Raw genomic sequence first — 18330 nt, forward strand, 5'->3', positions numbered from 1 at the left:
GAAAGTGTCAGGGTGCCAGGAATCAGACTGAGACGAGAAGTGCAAAAATAATCACACCTTTATTAATAGCAAAAAATAATAAAAAGTCCACAGGTCGAATAGCAAGCCAGGAGTCAAAACCAGTGCTGGTAGTCAGACGAGCCGAGTCAGGAGCCAAAGTGAATAGTCAGACGAGCCGGAATCAGGAACAAGGAAAACAGCAGAGTCAGGAACAAGCCAGGGATCAGGAACCAGGAAGGACGTCAGGCAGCCAGGTAATACACAGGAACTCTCACAAACAGGTCTGAGACAACGCAAAGCATACTGAACAGAGCCCCTTTAAATAATAAGTGATGATATCACAATTCTGAGACTGCATCCTGTCTTCCATAAAAGGAAGTGTAGGAATGAGCAGCATCCCCCACAATGCACCATAGTCAGGAAGAGAGCTGAGTAAAATGGCTGCCAGCAGCACATGGCAAACACAACAGGGAAAAAACCTTGACAGAAAGTCATAGATGCTATACTTCAGGCTCGTAAACCGATTACTAACAGAATTTACCATAGGGTATGGTGTATATACCTTCATTGGTGTGATACAAAAGGTTTTTCTTGGAACAAAGTAAGGGTTCCCCAAATTTTGGCTTTTCTTTAGAAGGGCCTGGAGATGAGTTTGTCAGTCAGTACTTTGGAGGGTCAGATTTCTGCTCTGTCTATTCTTCTGCATGAACATCTGGCAGTTCTGCCAGATGTTCAGTCTTTTGTTCAGGCCTTAGTCAGAATCAGGCCTGTGTTTAAATATGTTGCTCCTCTTTGGAGTCTTAACCTTGTTTTTGAGTTTTGCAGCAGGCTCCGTTTGATCCGATGCATTCTGTTTTTGTATTAAATTACTATCTCAGAAAATTTTGTTTCTTCTTGCTATGTCTTCTGCTTGCAGAGTTTCCGAATTTTCAGCTCTGCAGTGTGATTTCCCCTTACTTTATTTTTTATGCTGATAAGGCGGTCCTTCGTACTAAACTGGGGTTTCTCCCTAAGGTAGTGTCGGATCGCAATATTAATCAGGAAATTGTTGTTCCTTCTTTTTGTCCTAACCCTTCTTCCCAGAAGGAACGTCTTTTGCATAACTTGGATGTTGTGCGTGCTCTTAAATTTTATCTTCAAGCAACTAAAGATTTTCATCAGACTTCTGCCCTGTTTATTGTTTTCTCTGGTAAGCGTAGGGGTCAGAAGGCCACTTCTACCTCTCTTTCTCTCTGGTTGAGAAGTGTTATCCATTTAGCTTATGAGACAGCTGGACAGCAGCCTCCTGAGAGAATTACAGTTCATTCCACTAGAGCTGTTTCATCTTCATGGTCTTTCAAAAATGAAGCTTCTGTGAAGTAAATCTGTAAGACGGCCACTTGGTCCTCTTTTCATACTTTTTCCAAATTCTATAAAATTGATACTTTTTCCTCAGCTGAGGCTTCTTTTGGGAGAAAGGTTCTTCAAGCGGTGGTGCCTTCAGTTTAGGTCCGCCTATCTTTTTCTCCCTCCCTATTCATTCTGTGTCTTCTAGCTTGGGTATAGGTTCCGACTAGTTATTAGAATGTTTTGTGGACTCTCTATGCCATAGGAAAGAAAACAAAATGTATGCTTACCTGATAAATGTATTTATTTCCGGGCATGGAGAGTCCACGACCCACCCTTAATCAAATGAAGATGGCAGTTTTTTTGTGTAGTCCTCCGGCACCTCTATATCCTTTTTTATCTTCTTTTTCAGTTTCCCTTTGGCCGAATGACTGGGGGTTATGGGTAAGGGAAGTGAAACGTAACAGCTCTCTTGGGATGCTCTTTGCCTCCCTCCTGCTGGCCAGGAGTGACAATCCCACTAGTAATTAGAATGTTTCGTGGACTCTCCATGCCCGGAAATAAATTCAGGTAAAATATCAGGTAAGGTGGCTAGGGTCCACGAGCTGTTACATATGGGATATAGATTCCTACCAGAAGGAGGCAAAGTTTCCCAACCCTCAAAAGCCTATAAAACCCCTTGCTTCTCACTCATGCCTCTCTGTTTACACTTTGCCTCAGTTGGAGGTGGTTGAAGCATGATGATGTGCTTGATTTCTTCAGTGCATATTGAAGCCCAGTTCCCCTCAGAGTACAGTGCTTGTCAGAGGGAAGTTTAGGGAGTACTGCCTAATGATACAATGTTTTCACCTCATGGGAAATCCTTCATGGGCTCTCTGTAAATTCGGTTGCAGGGATTTATCTTCTGCCTCCTTTTACAGATTGACGTTATACTCCTACCCTAATACATCTGCTGATATGTTTCAGTACTGGTTTGCTCGCCTGCTACTAAGTGGACGAGTGTCTATGGGTATGTTTTGTATTTTTTAAATAGACACTCACAGCTATGTTTATGGGCAATTTTTGAAAGTTAAAAAGTTTATCTATATGTGTATATATGGCCTTGGACAGATATTTACTATTCCCCTTGCTTGTTTTTTTTTTTTTCTTCAATACGCTCACCAAATCTGACGCTTCATGTAAACCTTTGTAACAGGCAAATTACATGTTTGTTAGGTTTGCGCACCATAACACAAGCGTTCAAACGTGCTTCATATTTGGCGGCAAATTTTTCAAATTCTGAAAGCACTTCATAGAACGCGCAAATAAGACTAAAAGAATGTGTCAACGGATGCGCACCTGTCTAACACAAGCGAACCATTTTTTTCCAATAAATAGTGTATGAAAATTGCGCACATTGACTGTTATTGATTCCCTAGGCTGTATTTGCTTTGCGCTTTAATGTCAAAGCAACGCTACATAAAGGGGACAAGCTTTTCCTTTCCTCATACAGCTTGCCTTAAAGGGAAAGTCAACACTAAAATTGTTGTTCAAAAAGATAGATAATGCCTTTACTACCCATTCCCCGGCTTTGCACAACCAACATTGTTATATGAATATTCTTTATAACTTTTAACCTCTAAATTTCTGCCTATTTCTAAGCCACCAGACAGCCTCTTATCACATGCTTTTTTAATAGCTTTCACAACAGGAGACTGCTAGTTCATGTGGGCCATATAGATAACATTGTGCTTACACCTATGAAGTTGTGCACAACACAGCACTAATTGGCTAAAATGCAAGTCAATAGATAATAAAGTCATGTGATCAGGGGGCTGTCAGAAGAGGCTTAGATACAGGGTAATCACAGAGGTAAAACGTATATTAATATAACCATGTTGGCTGTGCAAAACTGGGGAATGGGTAATAAAGGGATTATCTAGCTTTTTAAACAATAAAAATGTTGGAGTTGACTGTCCCTTTAAGGGGATTAGTATAGTAATTATTGCATTAAATTGACTCAAATTGTTGCCATAATGGAGCAGCACCAATCTGTCCCTAAATTGACCAATGCTTATTGTAAAACTGAAGTACCTTCTTCAGCTCATTTATGTTATTCATGTTTGGATATTTTATTGATTACCGACCAATCTCATGTTTCTATGTCTCCTCCTTACAGATAGATGCAGTTGGAGTACCTACAGCAATGAATGAGTTCATTACTGCATTAATCATAAAGGCCCTGGCTGCACTACCGCTTTCAAATAAGCGAAAAAGGTCATTTCAAATTTTACCTCTTCTGACCTACAAAATACTGAAGTATCTTCAAACTATGAGGATTCCTCTAATAGTGAGGCTCCCTCATTTTTTTTTTTGTATTTATTTAAAATTGAACATATCTGTTATCTTTTGAAATAAGCCTTAGTCACTCTGGGGATTGAAGAATAAAAACCTAATGATAAACCATGTAATCGTTTAAATTCAGTATATAAAACTGTTGTCAACGTCCCTGAGATTTTCACTGTGCCGGATGCTGTCTCTGATATGATTAAGGAATGGTCTAAACCAGGTGGTTATTTTAATCCTTCTACAAGGTTTAAGAAATTATATCCTCTCACTGCTGATAAATTAGAGTTATGGGAATCGGTTCCTAAAGTCGATGGGGCCATTTTCACTCTGGCTTAACACACTACTATTCCTCTAGAAGACCGTATTTATTTTAAAGCCCCTTTATACAGAAAACTTCAATCTTATCTAAGAAGGGCATTTCTGCATACTGGCTATATACTTAGACCAGCTATATCTATTGCTGCTGCTTCTACTTTCTGTCTAACCAGTCTTGCACAGCAGTTATCCACTGACCCTGAATATTCTAATTTATTGATTTACTTCAAAATGCAAACTATTTTTTCAATGCAGTATTTGATATTATGGAAATAAACATAAAAATCATGTATCTAGCTATACTTACCAGAAGAGCCTTATTGCTTAAATCCTGGAATGCTGTCATGGTGTCTAAATCTAGACTACTGTCCCTTTGTTTCCAAGGAAAGAATTTGTTTGGGTCTCAACTAGATTTTATTACTGGAGGTAAGGGAGCTTTTCTTCCTCAGCAAGGTCACTTTATGTCCCCAATAGTTTTACAGGATTCTTACCTTCACATCCCAATCCACCCAGAACATTCAGTTTTTGAGGTTTTCTTTTACTGGAAAAGCATTATCAGTTAATTGCTCTTCTGTTTGGTCTAGTTACAGCCCCCAGAATATTCACCAAGGTTCTTGGTGCCCTTTTAATTGTGATCAGAGCTCAGGGTATTGCAGTATTTCCTTACCTGGACAATATCTTTGTACTAGCTCAATCTTCTCATTTAGCAGAATGTCACACAACACGACTGTTGTTTCCTCAAAGACATGGTTAGAGGGTCAATTTACTAAAGAGTTCCTTGATTCCTTAGACAAAGGTTAACTTTTTAGGTTTCCAGATAGATTTAGTATCCATGATCCTTTCCCTGATAGAAAAGAGACCAATAAAATAGATATGTTTGTCTGAACCTTCAGTCTCTCTCATTCCCTTCAGTAGCTCTGTGTATGGAAGTACTAGGCCTCATGATTGCAGCTTTGGACGCAATTACATTTGCTTGATTCCATATGAGACCTCTTCAGCTTTTTATGCTGCGCCAGTGGTGCAAGGATTATACTAAGTTATCCCAACAGATATTCTTAGATTCCAACACGCGCATATATATATGACTTGGTGGCTGAATCATCAGTCTATTGTTAAGGGGGCTTCTTTTGCTCATCCTACCAGGTCTGTGATCACCACAGATGCAAGGTTGGGGAGCTCTCTGGGGGTTTCTTGACAGCACATGGAGTTTGGAATCCTCGGGAGACGAGGCTACCAATCAATGTTTTAGAGCTCAGTGCACTCTTAAGGGCCATTCATGCTTGAAAAGGGAGCCTTATCTCCGTTTTCAGACAGACAATATTACAGCTGTAGCTTATGTCAATCATTCAGGGGGAACTTGCAGTACTCTAGATAGAAGTATCTTGAATCTTCTTTTGGGCAGAAACCAATTCCTGCCTCATCACTTGCGATTCACATCCCAGGTGTCGACAACTGGGAGGCAGACTACTTCAGTCGTCAGTACCTAAATCCAGGAGAGTGGTCTCTCCACCAAGATGTGTTCTTTATAATTGCAAAACACTGGGGCTTACCAGAAATGTATCTGATGCCCTCTCGTTTGTACAACAAACTTCCCAGGTACCTTGTGAGGTCCAGGGATCCTCAGGCAGAGGTGTTGGATGCTCTAGCAGTTCCATGATCCTTCCAGCCTGCTTATATATTTGCCCCTCTGATCCTGCTCTCCAGAGTGATTTCCAAAATAAAAATGGAACAGTCATCTGTATTTCTAATAGCCCCAGCGTGGCCACGCATGATTTGGTATGCGGACCTGGTCCGAATGTCCAGTTACCCGCCTTGGCCTCTTCCTCTAAGACCAGACCTTCTGCCTCAAGGTCCCTTCTTCCATCATTTCTACACTTGATGGCATGGAAATTAAATGCTTAGTTCTCAGTCATAGAGGATTCTCTGAATTGTGATTAATACTATGATTCAGGCTTGCAAGCCTGTTTCTAGAAAAATTGATAACAAAGTTTGGAAAACATATATCTCATGGTGTATCAACCATGATTACTTTTGGCATTCTTTTAGAATTCCTAGAATTCTAAAGTTTTTGCAGAATGGTTTAGATAAAGGTTTATCTGCCAGTACTTTGAAAGGACAAATCTCTGCTCTTTCTGTATTATTTCATAGAAAGATTGCTAACCTTCCTGATGTGCATTGTTTTTTTCAGGCTTTAATTCAGATTAAACCTGTTATTATGCTTATTTTTCCTCCTTGTAGTCTTCACCTAGTATTACAAGTTTTTCAGTCTCCTCATTTTGAGCCTATGCATGAATTGGACATTAAACTACTTTCATGGAAAGTGTTGTTGTTTTTTTGGCTATCTCTTCTGCTAGAAGAGTTTCTGAATTGTCTGCTCTAGCTTGAGTCTCCTTATCTGATTTTCCATCAAGATAAAGCTGTTTTGCAGACTACATTTATAGGGAATTTGACATTCCCTTCTTGTGTCCTAATCCAAAAAAATGCTTCTGAAAAAGGTTTGCATTCTTTGGATGTTGTTAGTGCATTGAAATATTATGCTGATGCTACTAAGGATAAGACAGGCCAGAAAGCCTCTTCTATTTCTTTAGCATCTTAGTTAAAACTTATGATTCACAGAGCTTATTTGGAGGCAGATCAGCTTCCGCCACAGAGAATTACAGCTCATTCTACTAGATCAGTTGCCACATCTTGGGCTTTCAAGAATGACTCTTCAGTTGATCAAATTTGCAAAGCGGCTACTTGGTCTTCTCTGCATACCTTTTAACTAAATTTTTCCATTTTTGTTTTTGCTTTGGCAGAAGCAGCCTTTGGTAGAAAGGTCCTTAAGGCAGCTGTCTCATTTTGAAAATTGTGCATATATATTGAGTTTTGTCATAAGACATTATTTTGGGTTTTTTGGATTTATTTTTTCTGCGAAAAAAAAGCTATTTATTTTATCCCTCCATTTGTTACTCGTGGATTTCCATTTGGTATTATATCCCATATGTAACAGATCGTGGACTCTCACCACCTAAATGAAAGAAAACCTAATTTATCTTACCTGATAAATTCATTAATTTCATGGTGGCGAGAGTCAACAAGGCCACACCTGTTTTGGGGTTGTTTTTTGTTTAAAGCACATCTTCTTTTTTTTTTCTGCCCCTCATTTTTTGGCTTTTGCTCAATTTACCACCTCACCTCTTGGCTAAACGTCAAACGGAGGTATGAATGAGGTGGGAGGGGTTTTATAGGCTTTTGAGGTTTGGGAAACATTGCCTCCTCCTGGTAGGAATGTATATCCCATACGTAACAGCTTGTGGACTCTCGCCACGATGAAGTAAATTAATTCATCAGGTAAGCTATATAAATAATGTTTTATCTTCTTTATCAAGAAAGGAAGGAACTAGTAAAACTTTTTAAATGTCAACCAGAAAATTGCAAAAACACAAGACATATTGATCAAAGGCTACTTTCACCCCAAAGCTAAGTACAGTTGCCAGATAAAACATGTTATAAGATCTGGGGTTGTCTCTATAGGGTTCATAGGGCCTTTACGAGGTGGTCCTCATTGTTTATACTGGGAACATGCCTGATCTAATAGTAATATTACTTTTAATGAATAAATAAATTGATACATTGGTAAATATATGACAATGTCATTTTAGCTTGTAACTAAATAGGAGAACTTTCCTGAATCTGAGCATCTCTAAATATAAAAACGAACAAACATGTTGACTGTTGCTCGTCATCTCAAAAGCAAAAAACTGTTTAGGAATTAAAAAAAATACCTATAATGTGTTCATGTGTATGAGCTCTAAGAAATTTGAAAAGTGTTGCCCTAATGTAGCATGTAGTAGAAAATGTGACTTTTTTTCTAATCATTGATCCCTTTTCTTTCCTTTCAGCTGGACAACATGTCAAGCGAGTCACGTTACTCTCTTCAGATGCTCCAGAATCAGCTGGAGGAATACAAGGAGAAATCGCGCAGGGAAATCAGCGAGGCTCAAAAACAGGCCAAGGAGCGTTTAGAGGAAGCTGAGAAGACCCAGTTTAGCACTGTCCGGTTACAGGAGGAGGTAAGGATACAACATATAGGCTAATTATCATGCTTCTCATGTGGTCTTATTGTCATAGTAATTTATTTTTATTTTCATTGGCCAGTTTAAAGTTTGGCATGAAATAGCTCTGTAGTAGCACAGTTAGTCCACTATTCAGGGCATACTGTTGACCAGCATGTGTTGTCTGTTCGTCCTCAGATTCAGAAGCTTAAACAAGCTCTACAGGAGAGCCAGGCTGAGAGGGAAAGTGCTCTGTTGGACAAAGAGCTGGTCAGTCAGCGACTGCAGAGCCTGGAACAGGATATAGAGTCCAAGAAGCGTTATCAAGATGACCGATCTCGGCAAGTCAAAGTACTTGAGGTTAGTTATTTGTGAGAGGTTCTTTCTATATCTATAAGCTGTTTTATAGAATATGATCAATACAAACAAATAACTAGTTATAATCTAAACCAAGTTTATAGGTGTATGCAGTATAGAACAGGTATAACAAACGTCACTTAGTATACAAGCTTCACCTCTCTATAAACCACTGTCCTGTTTTCATCGTTCATGGAACTGTAGACCCTTATTATCACTAACATGTTACACCTTTATCAATATAGTGTTTTTTTGTAATTTGTTTTTAATATGTGTAATTCTAATATCAGAATAATCTAAATTTAGTAGGCATATCTGCAGTCCTTTTTAGATATTAAACTGTTTTCCTTTTTGCCTAATATTTACAATGTAAACTTTCTATACCTTTTTATAACAGTAAACACTAACGGCTAGATTACGAGTTGTGCGTTAAGGTAAAAAAGCAGCGTTAACAGGTCCTAACGCTGGTTTTATACGCCCGCTGGTATTAAAGGGACAGTATACACTCATTTTCATATAACTGCATGTAATAGACACTACTATAAAGAATAAGATGCCGATATAAAAATCCAGTATAAAACTGTTTAAAAACTAACTTAGAAGCGGTCAGTTTGGCTCTGTTGAAAAGGAAAGCCCACTGCAAGTGGCAAATAAGACACTCCCCCCTCCCCCTTCTTTTGCATATGAAAAGACCCTTTACACAAACAGGAGCAAGCTGGAGAAGGTAGCTGACTGTATTCACATAAAACTTTGGGGCTTGGTTAGGAGTCTGAAAATCAGGGCAATGTTATTTAAAAATAAGCAAAACTATACATTTTTCTTTCATGTAATTAGCAAGAGTCCATGAGCTAGTGACGTATGGGATATACATTCCTACCAGGAGGGGCAAAGTTTCCCAAACCTCAAAATGCCTATAAATACACCCCTCACCACACCCACAAATCATTTTTACAAACTTTGCCTCCTATGGAGGTGGTGAAGTAAGTTTGTGCTAGATTCTACGTTGATATGCGCTCCGCAGCAGGTTGGAGCCCGGTTTTCCTCTCAGCGTGCAGTGAATGTCAGAGGGATGTGAGGAGAGTATTGCCTATTTGAATTCAATGATCTCCTTCTACGGGGTCTATTTCATAGGTTCTCTGTTATCGGTCGTAGAGATTCATCTCTTACCTCCCTTTTCAGATCGACGATATACTCTTTTATATATACCATTACCTCTACTGATTTTCGTTTCAGTACTGGTTTGGCTTTCTACGACACTCTAAGCTATGGTTGGGCACTTTTATATAAAGTTCTAAATATATGTATTCAAACATTTATTTGCCTTGACTCAGGATGTTCAACGTTCCTTATTTCAGACAGTCAGTTTCATATTTGGGATAATGCATATCAATTTATCATTTTTTTCTTACCTTAAAATTGACTTTTTTTCCTTCGGGCTGTTAGGCTCGCGGGGGCTGAAAATGCTTCATTTTATTGCGTCATTCTTGGCGCGGACTTTTTTGGCGCAAAAAATGTTTTCTATTTCCGGCGTCATACGTGTCGCCGGAAGTTGCGTAATTTATTTGACGTTTTTGCGGCAAAAGTGTCGGCGTTCCGGATGTGGCGTCATTTTTGGCGCCAAAAGCATTTGGGCGCCAAATAATGTGGGCGTCTTTTTTTGGCGCTAAAAAATATGGGCGTCATTATTGTCTCCACATTATCTAAGTCTCATTATTTATTGCTTCTGGTTGCTAGAAGCTTGTTCACTGGCATTTTTTCCCATTCCTGAAACTGTCATTTAAGGAATTTAATCAATTTTGCTTTATATGTTGTTTTTTCTATTACATATTGCAAGATGTCCCAGATTGACCCTGAGTCAGAAGATACTACTGGAAAATCACTGCCTGGTGCTGGATCTACCAAAGTTAAGTGTATCTGCTGTAAACTTGTGGTATCTGTTCCTCCAGCTGTTGTTTGTAATGAATGTCATGACAAACTTGTTAATGCAGATAATATTTCCTTTAGTAATACTACATTACCTGTTGCTGTTCCATCAACATCTAATACTAGTGTTCCTGTTAACATAAGAGATTTTGTGTCTAAATCCATAGGCTATGTCTGTTATTCCTCCTTCTAGTAAACGTAAAAGGTCTTTTAAAACTTCTCATTTTTCAGACGAATTTTTAAATGAACATCATCATTCTGATTCTGATAATGATTCCTCTGGTTCAGAGGATTCTGTTTCAGAGGTTGATACTGATAAATCTTCATATTTATTCAAAATGGAATTTATTCGTTCTTTACTTAAAGAAGTATTAATTGCATTAGAAATAGAGGATTCTGGTCCTCTTGATACTAAATCTAAACGTTTAAATAAGGTTTCTCCAACATAGGTGTGTCCGGTCCACGGCGTCATCCTTACTTGTGGGATATTCTCCTCCCCAACAGGAAATGGCAAAGAGCCCAGCAAAGCTGGTCACATGATCCCTCCTAGGCTCCGCCTTCCCCAGTCATTCTCTTTGCCGTTGCACAGGCAACATCTCCACAGAGATGGCTAAGAGTTTTTTGGTGTTTAAATGTAGTTTTTATTCTTCAATCAAGAGTTTGTTATTTTAAAATAGTGCTGGTATGTACTATTTACTCTGAAACAGAAAGGAGATGAAGATTTCTGTTTGTAAGAGGAAAATCATTTTAGCAACCGTTACTAAAATCGATGGCTGTTTCCACACAGGACTGTTGAGATGAATTAACTTCAGTTGGGGGAAACAGTGAGCAGACTTTTGCTGCTTGAGGTATGACACATTTCTAACAAGACTTGGTAATGCTGGAAGCTGTCATTTTCCCTATGGGATCCGGTAAGCCATTTTCTTAATTTTTAATATAAGAATAAAGGGCTTCACAAGGGCTTTAAAGACTGGTAGACATTTTTCTGGGCTAAAACGATTACTTTATAAGCATATTTAATGGTTTATAACTTTGGAGAGTTATTTTAATCTTGGGAATTCTGTTAAAAAAAACGGCAGGCACTGTATTGGACACCTTTTTCACTGGGGGCCTTTTCTAGTCATAGGCAGAGCCTCATTTTCGCGCCACTCGCAGTTGTTTTTGAGAAGCAAGGCATGCAGATGCATGTGTGAGGAGCTCAGATCCACTGAAAAAGCTTATTGAAGGCGTCATTTGGTATCGTATTCCCCTCTGGGCTTGGTTTGGTCTCAGCAAAGCAGATACCAGGGACTGTATAGGGGTTAAATGTAAAAACGGCTCCGGTTCCGTTATTTTAAGAGTTAAAGCTTTCAAATTTGGTGTGCAATACTTTTAAGGCTTTAAGACACTGTGGTGAAATTTTGGTGAATTTTGAACAATTCCTTCATACTTTTTCGCATATTCAGTAATAAAGTGTGTTCAGTTTAAAATTTAAAGAGACAGTAACGGTTTTATTTTAAAACGTTTTTTGTGCTTTGTTATCAAGTTTATGCCTATTAACATGTCTGAACTAGCAGATAGACGATGTTCTGTATGTTCGGAAGCCAAGGTTCCTCTCCATTTAAATATATGTGATGAATGTGACAAACAAAGTAGGGACAATGATGCCACTGATAATAATGTTGCCCAAACTGATTCCTTAAGTGAGGGGAGTAAGCATGGTACTGCATCATCTCCTTCCATGTCTACACCAGTCTTGCCCACTCAGGAGGTCCCTAGTGCATCTAGTGCGCCAATCCTCCTTACTATGCAACAATTAACGGCTGTAATGGATAATTCTATTAAAAACATTTTAGCCAAAATGCCCGCTTATCAGCGAAAGCGTGACTGCTCTGTTTTAGATACTGAAGAGCATGAGGACGCTGATGATAATGGTTCTGACATGCCCTTACACCAGTCTGAAGGGGCCAGGGAGGTTTTGTCTGAGGGAGAAATTTCAGATTCAGGAAAAATTTCTCAACAAGCTGAACCTGACGTTATTACATTCAAATTTAAATTGGAACATCTCCGCGCTCTGCTTAAGGAGGTGTTATCTACTCTGGATGATTGTGACAATTTGTTCATTCCAGAGAAATTATGTAAGATGGACAAGTTCCTAGAGGTCCCGGTGCCCCCCGAAGCTTTTCCTATACCCAAGCGGGTGGCGGACATTGTAAATAAAGAATGGGAAAGGCCCGGCTTACCTTTTGTCCCTCCCCCTATATTTAAGAAATTATTTCCTATGGTCGACCCCAGGAAGGACTTATGGCAGACAGTCCCCAAGGTCGAGGGGGCGGTTTCTACTCTAAACAAACGCACCACTATCCCCATAGAAGATAGTTGTGCTTTCAAAGATCCTATGGATAAAAAAATTAGAGGGTTTGCTTAAAAAGATGTTTGTTCAGCAAGGTTACCTTCTACAACCAATTTCATGCATTGTTCCTGTCACTACAGCAGCGTGTTTCTGGTTCGAAGAACTAGAAAAGTCGCTCAATAAAGCATCTTCTTATGAGGAGGTTATGGACAGAGTTCAAGCACTTAAATTGGCTAACTCTTTTACCTTAGACGCCACTTTGCAATTAGCTAGATTAGCGGCGAAAAATTCAGGTTTTGCTATTGTGGCGCGCAGAGCGCTTTGGCTAAAGTCTTGGTCAGCGGATGTGTCCTCCAAGAACAAATTGCTTAACATCCCTTTCAAGGGGAAAACGCTGTTTGGCCCTGACTTGAAAGAGATTATTTCAGACATCACTGGGGGAAAGGGCCACGCCCTTCCTCAGGATAGGTCTTTTAAGGCTAAAAATAAAACAAATTTTCATCCTTTTCGCAGAAACGGACCAGCCTCAAGCTCTACATCCTCTAAGCAAGAGGGTAATTCTTCTCAAACCAAGCCAGCCTGGAGACCGATGCAAGGCTGGAACAAGGGTAAGCAGGCCAAGAAGCCTGCTACCGCTACCAAGACAGCATGAGATGCTGGCCCCCGATCCGGGACCGGATCTGGTGGGAGGCAGACTCTCTCTCTTCGCTCAGGCTTGGGCAAGAGATGTTCAGGATCCTTGGGCGCTAGAAATAGTTTCTCAAGGTTATCTCCTGGAATTCAAGGAACTACCCCCAAGGGGAAGGTTCCACAGGTCTCAATTGTCTTCAGACCAAATAAAAAGACAGGCATTCTTACATTGTGTAGAAGACCTGTTAAAAATGGGAGTGATTCATCCTGTTCCATTAGGAGAACAAGGGATGGGGTTTTACTCCAATCTGTTCATAGTTCCCAAAAAAGAGGGAACATTCAGGCCAATTTTGGATCTCAAGATCCTAAACAAATTTCTCAGGGTTCCATCGTTCAAAATGGAAACCATTCGGACAATTCTTCCTACCATCCAGGAAGGTCAATTCATGACCACGGTGGTTTTAAAGGATGCGTATCTACATATTCCTATCCACAAGGAACATCATCGGTTCCTAAGATTCGCCTTTCTGGACAGGCATTGCCAGTTTGTGGCACTTCCATTCGGATTAGCCACTGCTCCAAGAATTTTCACAAAGGTACTAGGGTCCCTTCTAGCGGTGATAAGGCCAAGGGGCATTGCAGTAGTACCTTACTTGGACGACATTCTAATTCAAGCGTCGTCTCTGCCACAAGCAAAGGCTCATACGGACATTGTCCTAGCCTTTCTCAGATCTCACGGGTGGAAAGTGAACGTAGAAAAAAGTTTTCTATTCCCGTCAACAAGAGTTCCCTTCTTGGGAACAATAATAGACTCCTTAGAAATGAAGATTTTTCTGACAGAGGCCAGAAAATCAAAACTTCTAAGCTCTTGTCAAGTACTTCATTCTGTTCTTCTTCCTTCCATAGCGCAGTGCATGGAAGTAATAGGTTTGATGGTTGCGGCAATGGACATAGTTCCTTTTGCGCGGATTCATCTAAGACCATTACAACTGTGCATGCTCAGACAGTGGAATGGGGATTATACAGACTTGTCCCCGACGATCCAAGTAGATCAGAGGACCAGAGATTCACTCCGTTGGTGGCTGACCCTGGACAACCTGTCTCAAGGGATGAGCTTCCGCAGACCAGAGTGGGTCATTGTCACGACCGACGCCAGTCTGGTGGGCTGGGGCGCGGTCTGGAACTCCCTGAAAGCTCAGGGTCTATGGTCTCGGGAAGAATCTCTTCTCCCGATAAACATTCTGGAACTGAGAGCGATATTCAATGCTCTCAAGGCTTGGCCTCAACTAGCAAAGGCCAAATTCATAAGGTTTCAATCAGACAACATGACGACTGTTGCATATATCAACCATCAGCGGGGAACAAGGAGTTCCCTGGCGATGGAAGAAGTGACCAAAGTAATTCAATGGGCGGAGATTCACTCCTACCACTTGTCTGCAATCCACATCCCAGGAGTAGAAAATTGGGAAGCGGATTTTCTGAGTCGTCAGACTTTTCATCCGGGGGAGTGGGAACTCCATCCGGAAATCTTTGCCCACATAACTCAATTATGGGGCATTCCAGACATGGATCTGATGGCGTCTCGTCAGAACTTCAAGGTTCCTTGCTACGGGTCCAGATCCAGGGATCCCAAGGCGACTCTAGTAGATGCACTAGTAGCACCTTGGACCTTCAACCTAGCCTATGTATTCCCACCGTTTCCTCTCATTCCCAGGCTGGTAGCCAGGATCAATCAGGAGAGGGCTTCGGTGATCTTGATAGCTCCTGCGTGGCCACGCAGAACTTGGTATGCAGACCTGGTGAATATGTCATCGGCTCCGCCATGGAAGCTACCTTTGAGACGGGACCTTCTTGTTCAAGGTCCGTTCGAACATCCGAATCTGGCCTCGCTCCAACTGACTGCTTGGAGATTGAACGCTTGATTTTATCAAAGCGTGGGTTCTCAGATTCTGTCATTGATACTCTTATTCAGGCTAGAAAGCCTGTAACTAGGAAAATTTACCATAAAGTATGGAAGAAATATATCTGTTGGTGCGAATCGAAAGGATTCCCATGGAACAGGGTAAAAATTCCTAAGATTCTATCCTTTCTACAAGAGGGTTTGGAGAAAGGATTATCTGCAAGTTCTTTGAAGGGACAGATTTCTGCTTTATCTGTTTTACTTCACAAAAAGCTGGCGGCTGTGCCAGATGTTCAAGCTTTTGTTCAGGCTCTGGTTAGAATCAAGCCTGTTTACAAACCTTTGACTCCTCCTTGGAGTCTCAATTTAGTTCTTTCAGTTCTTCAAGGGGTTCCGTTTGAACCCTTACATTCCGTAGATATTAAGTTATTATCTTGGAAAGTTTTGTTTTTGGTTGCAATTTCTTCTGCTAGAAGAGTTTCAGAGTTATCTGCTCTGCAGTGTTCTCCTCCTTATCTGGTGTTCCATGCAGATAAGGTGGTTTTGCATACTAAACCTGGTTTTCTTCCGAAAGTTGTTTCTAACAAAAATATTAACCAGGAGATAGTTGTGCCTTCTTTGTGTCAGAATCCAGTTTCAAAGAAGGAACGTTTGTTGCACAATTTGGATGTAGTTCGTGCTCTAAAATTCTATTTAGAGGCTACAAAGGATTTCAGACAAACATCTTCCTTGTTTGTTGTTTACTCTGGTAAAAGGAGAGGTCAAAAAGCAACTTCTACCTCTCTCTCTTTTTGGCTTAAAAGCATCATCCGATTGGCTTATGAGACTGCCGGACGGCAGCCTCCTGAAAGAATCACAGCTCACTCCACTAGGGCTGTGGCTTCCACATGGGCCTTCAAGAACGAGGCTTCTGTTGATCAGATATGTAAGGCAGCGACTTGGTCTTCACTGCACACTTTTACCAAATTTTACAAATTTGATACTTTTGCTTCTTCTGAGGCTATTTTTGGGAGAAAGGTTTTGCAAACCGTGGTGCCTTCCATCTAGGTGACCTGATTTGCTCCCTCCCATCATCCGTGTCCTAAAGCTTTGGTATTGGTTCCCACAAGTAAGGATGACGCCGTGGACCGGACACACCTATGTTGGAGAAAACAGAATTTATGCTTACCTGATAAATTACTTTCTCCAACGGTGTGTCCGGTCCACGGCCCGCCCTGTTTTTTTAATCAGGTCTGATGAATTATTTTCTCTAACTACAGTCACCACGGTATCATATGATTTCTCCTATGCATATTCCTCCTTTACGTCGGTCGAATGACTGGGGAAGGCGGAGCCTAGGAGGGATCATGTGACCAGCTTTGCTGGGCTCTTTGCCATTTCCTGTTGGGGAGGAGAATATCCCACAAGTAAGGATGACGCCGTGGACCGGACACACCGTTGGAGAAAGTAATTGATCAGGTAAGCATAAATTCTGTTTTTTAAATCTCCTGTAGTTATTCCAGAAGTTTTTCCTGTCCCTGATGCTATTTCTGAAGTAATCTCCAGGGAATGGAATAATTTGGGTAATTCATTTACTCCTTCTAAACGTTTTAAGCAATTATATCCTGTGCCATCTGACAGATTAGAGTTTTGGGACAAAATCCCTAAAGTTGATGGGGCTATCTCTACTCTTGCTAAACGTACTACTATTCCTACGGCAGATAGTACTTCCTTTAAGGATCCTTTAGATAGGAAGATTGAATCCTTTCTAAGAAAAGCTTACTTATGTTCAGGTAATCTTCTTAGACCTGCTATATCTTTAGCGGATGTTGCTGCAGCTTCAACTTTTTGGTTAGAAGCTTTAGCGCAACAAGTAACAGATCATAATTCTCATAGCATTGTTAATCTTCTTCAACATGCTAATAACTTTATTTGTGATGCCATCTTTGATATCATTAGAGTTGATGTCAGGTATATGTCTCTAGCTATTTTAGCTAGAAGAGCTTTATGGCTTAAAACTTGGAATGCTGATATGTCTTCTAAGTCAACTTTGCTTTCCCTTTCTTTCCAGGGTAATAAATTATTTGGTTCTCAGTTGGATTCTATTATCTCAACTGTTCCTTTCGTCACAATAAGGAACAAAAGCCTGATCCTTCATCCTCAGGAGCAGTTTCAGTTTGGAAACCATCTCCAGTCTGGAATAAATCCAAGCCTTTTAGAAAACCAAAGCCAGCTCCCAAGTCCACATGAAGGTGCGGCCCTCATTCCAGCTCAGCTGGTAGGGGGCAGATTACGATTTTTCAAAGAAATTTGGATCAATTCAATTCACAATCTTTGGATTCAGAACATTGTTTTAGAAGGGTACAGAATTGGCTTCAAAATAAGGCCTCCTGCAAAGAGATTTTTTCTTTCCCGTGTCCCAGAAAATCCAGCGAAGGCTCAGGCATTTCTGAAATGTGTTTCAGATCTAGAGTTGGCTGGAGTAATTATGCCAGTTCCAGTTCTGGAACAGGGACTGGGGTTTTATTCAAATCTCTTCATTGTACCAAAGAAGGAGAATTCCTTCAGACCAGTTCTGGATCTAAAAATATTGAATCGTTATGTAAGAATACCAACATTCAAAATGGTAACTATAAGGACTATCCTGCCTTTTGTTCAGCAAGGGCATTATATGTCCACAATAGATTTACAGGATGCATATCTGCATATTCCGATTCATCCAGATCACTATCAGTTTCTGAGATTCTCTTTCCTAGACAAGCATTACCAGTTTGTGGCTCTGCCGTTTGGCCTAGCAACAGCTCCAAGAATTTTTACAAAGGTTCTCGGTGCCCTTCTGTCTGTAATCAGAGAACAGGGTATTGTGGTATTTCCTTATTTGGACGATATCTTGGTACTTGCTCAGTCTTCACATTTAGCAGAATCTCATACGAATCGACTTGTGTTATTTCTTCAAGATCATGGTTGGAGGATCAATTTACCAAAAAGTTCATTGATTCCTCAGACAAGGGTAACCTTTTTAGATTTCCAGATAGAATCAGTGTCCATGACTCTGTCTCTGACAGACAAGAGACGTCTAAAATTGGTTTCAGCTTGTCGAAACCTTCAGTCTCAATCATTCCCTTCGGTAGCCTTATTCATGATAATTCTAGGTCTTATGACTGCTGCATCGGACGCGATCCCCTTTGCTCGTTTTCACATGC

At 40.4% G+C, this 18330-nt stretch overlaps 1 protein-coding gene across 2 annotated transcripts in view; it reads left to right on the forward strand.

The window, feature by feature from the left end:
• The window catches only part of CGN (cingulin), a 380943-nt gene that overhangs the window by 279570 nt on the left and 83043 nt on the right, over positions 1–18330 (forward strand). For both annotated transcript variants that reach the window (XM_053704018.1, XM_053704029.1), the window contains 2 exons: positions 7854–8024; positions 8205–8366. In XM_053704018.1, coding sequence (XP_053559993.1) covers positions 7854–8024; positions 8205–8366 — 333 coding nt within the window. The remainder of the gene's footprint in view (positions 1–7853; positions 8025–8204; positions 8367–18330) is intronic.

Source organism: Bombina bombina, chromosome 1 (genome assembly GCF_027579735.1).
Source record: "Bombina bombina isolate aBomBom1 chromosome 1, aBomBom1.pri, whole genome shotgun sequence".
Taxonomy (NCBI): domain Eukaryota; kingdom Metazoa; phylum Chordata; class Amphibia; order Anura; family Bombinatoridae; genus Bombina; species Bombina bombina.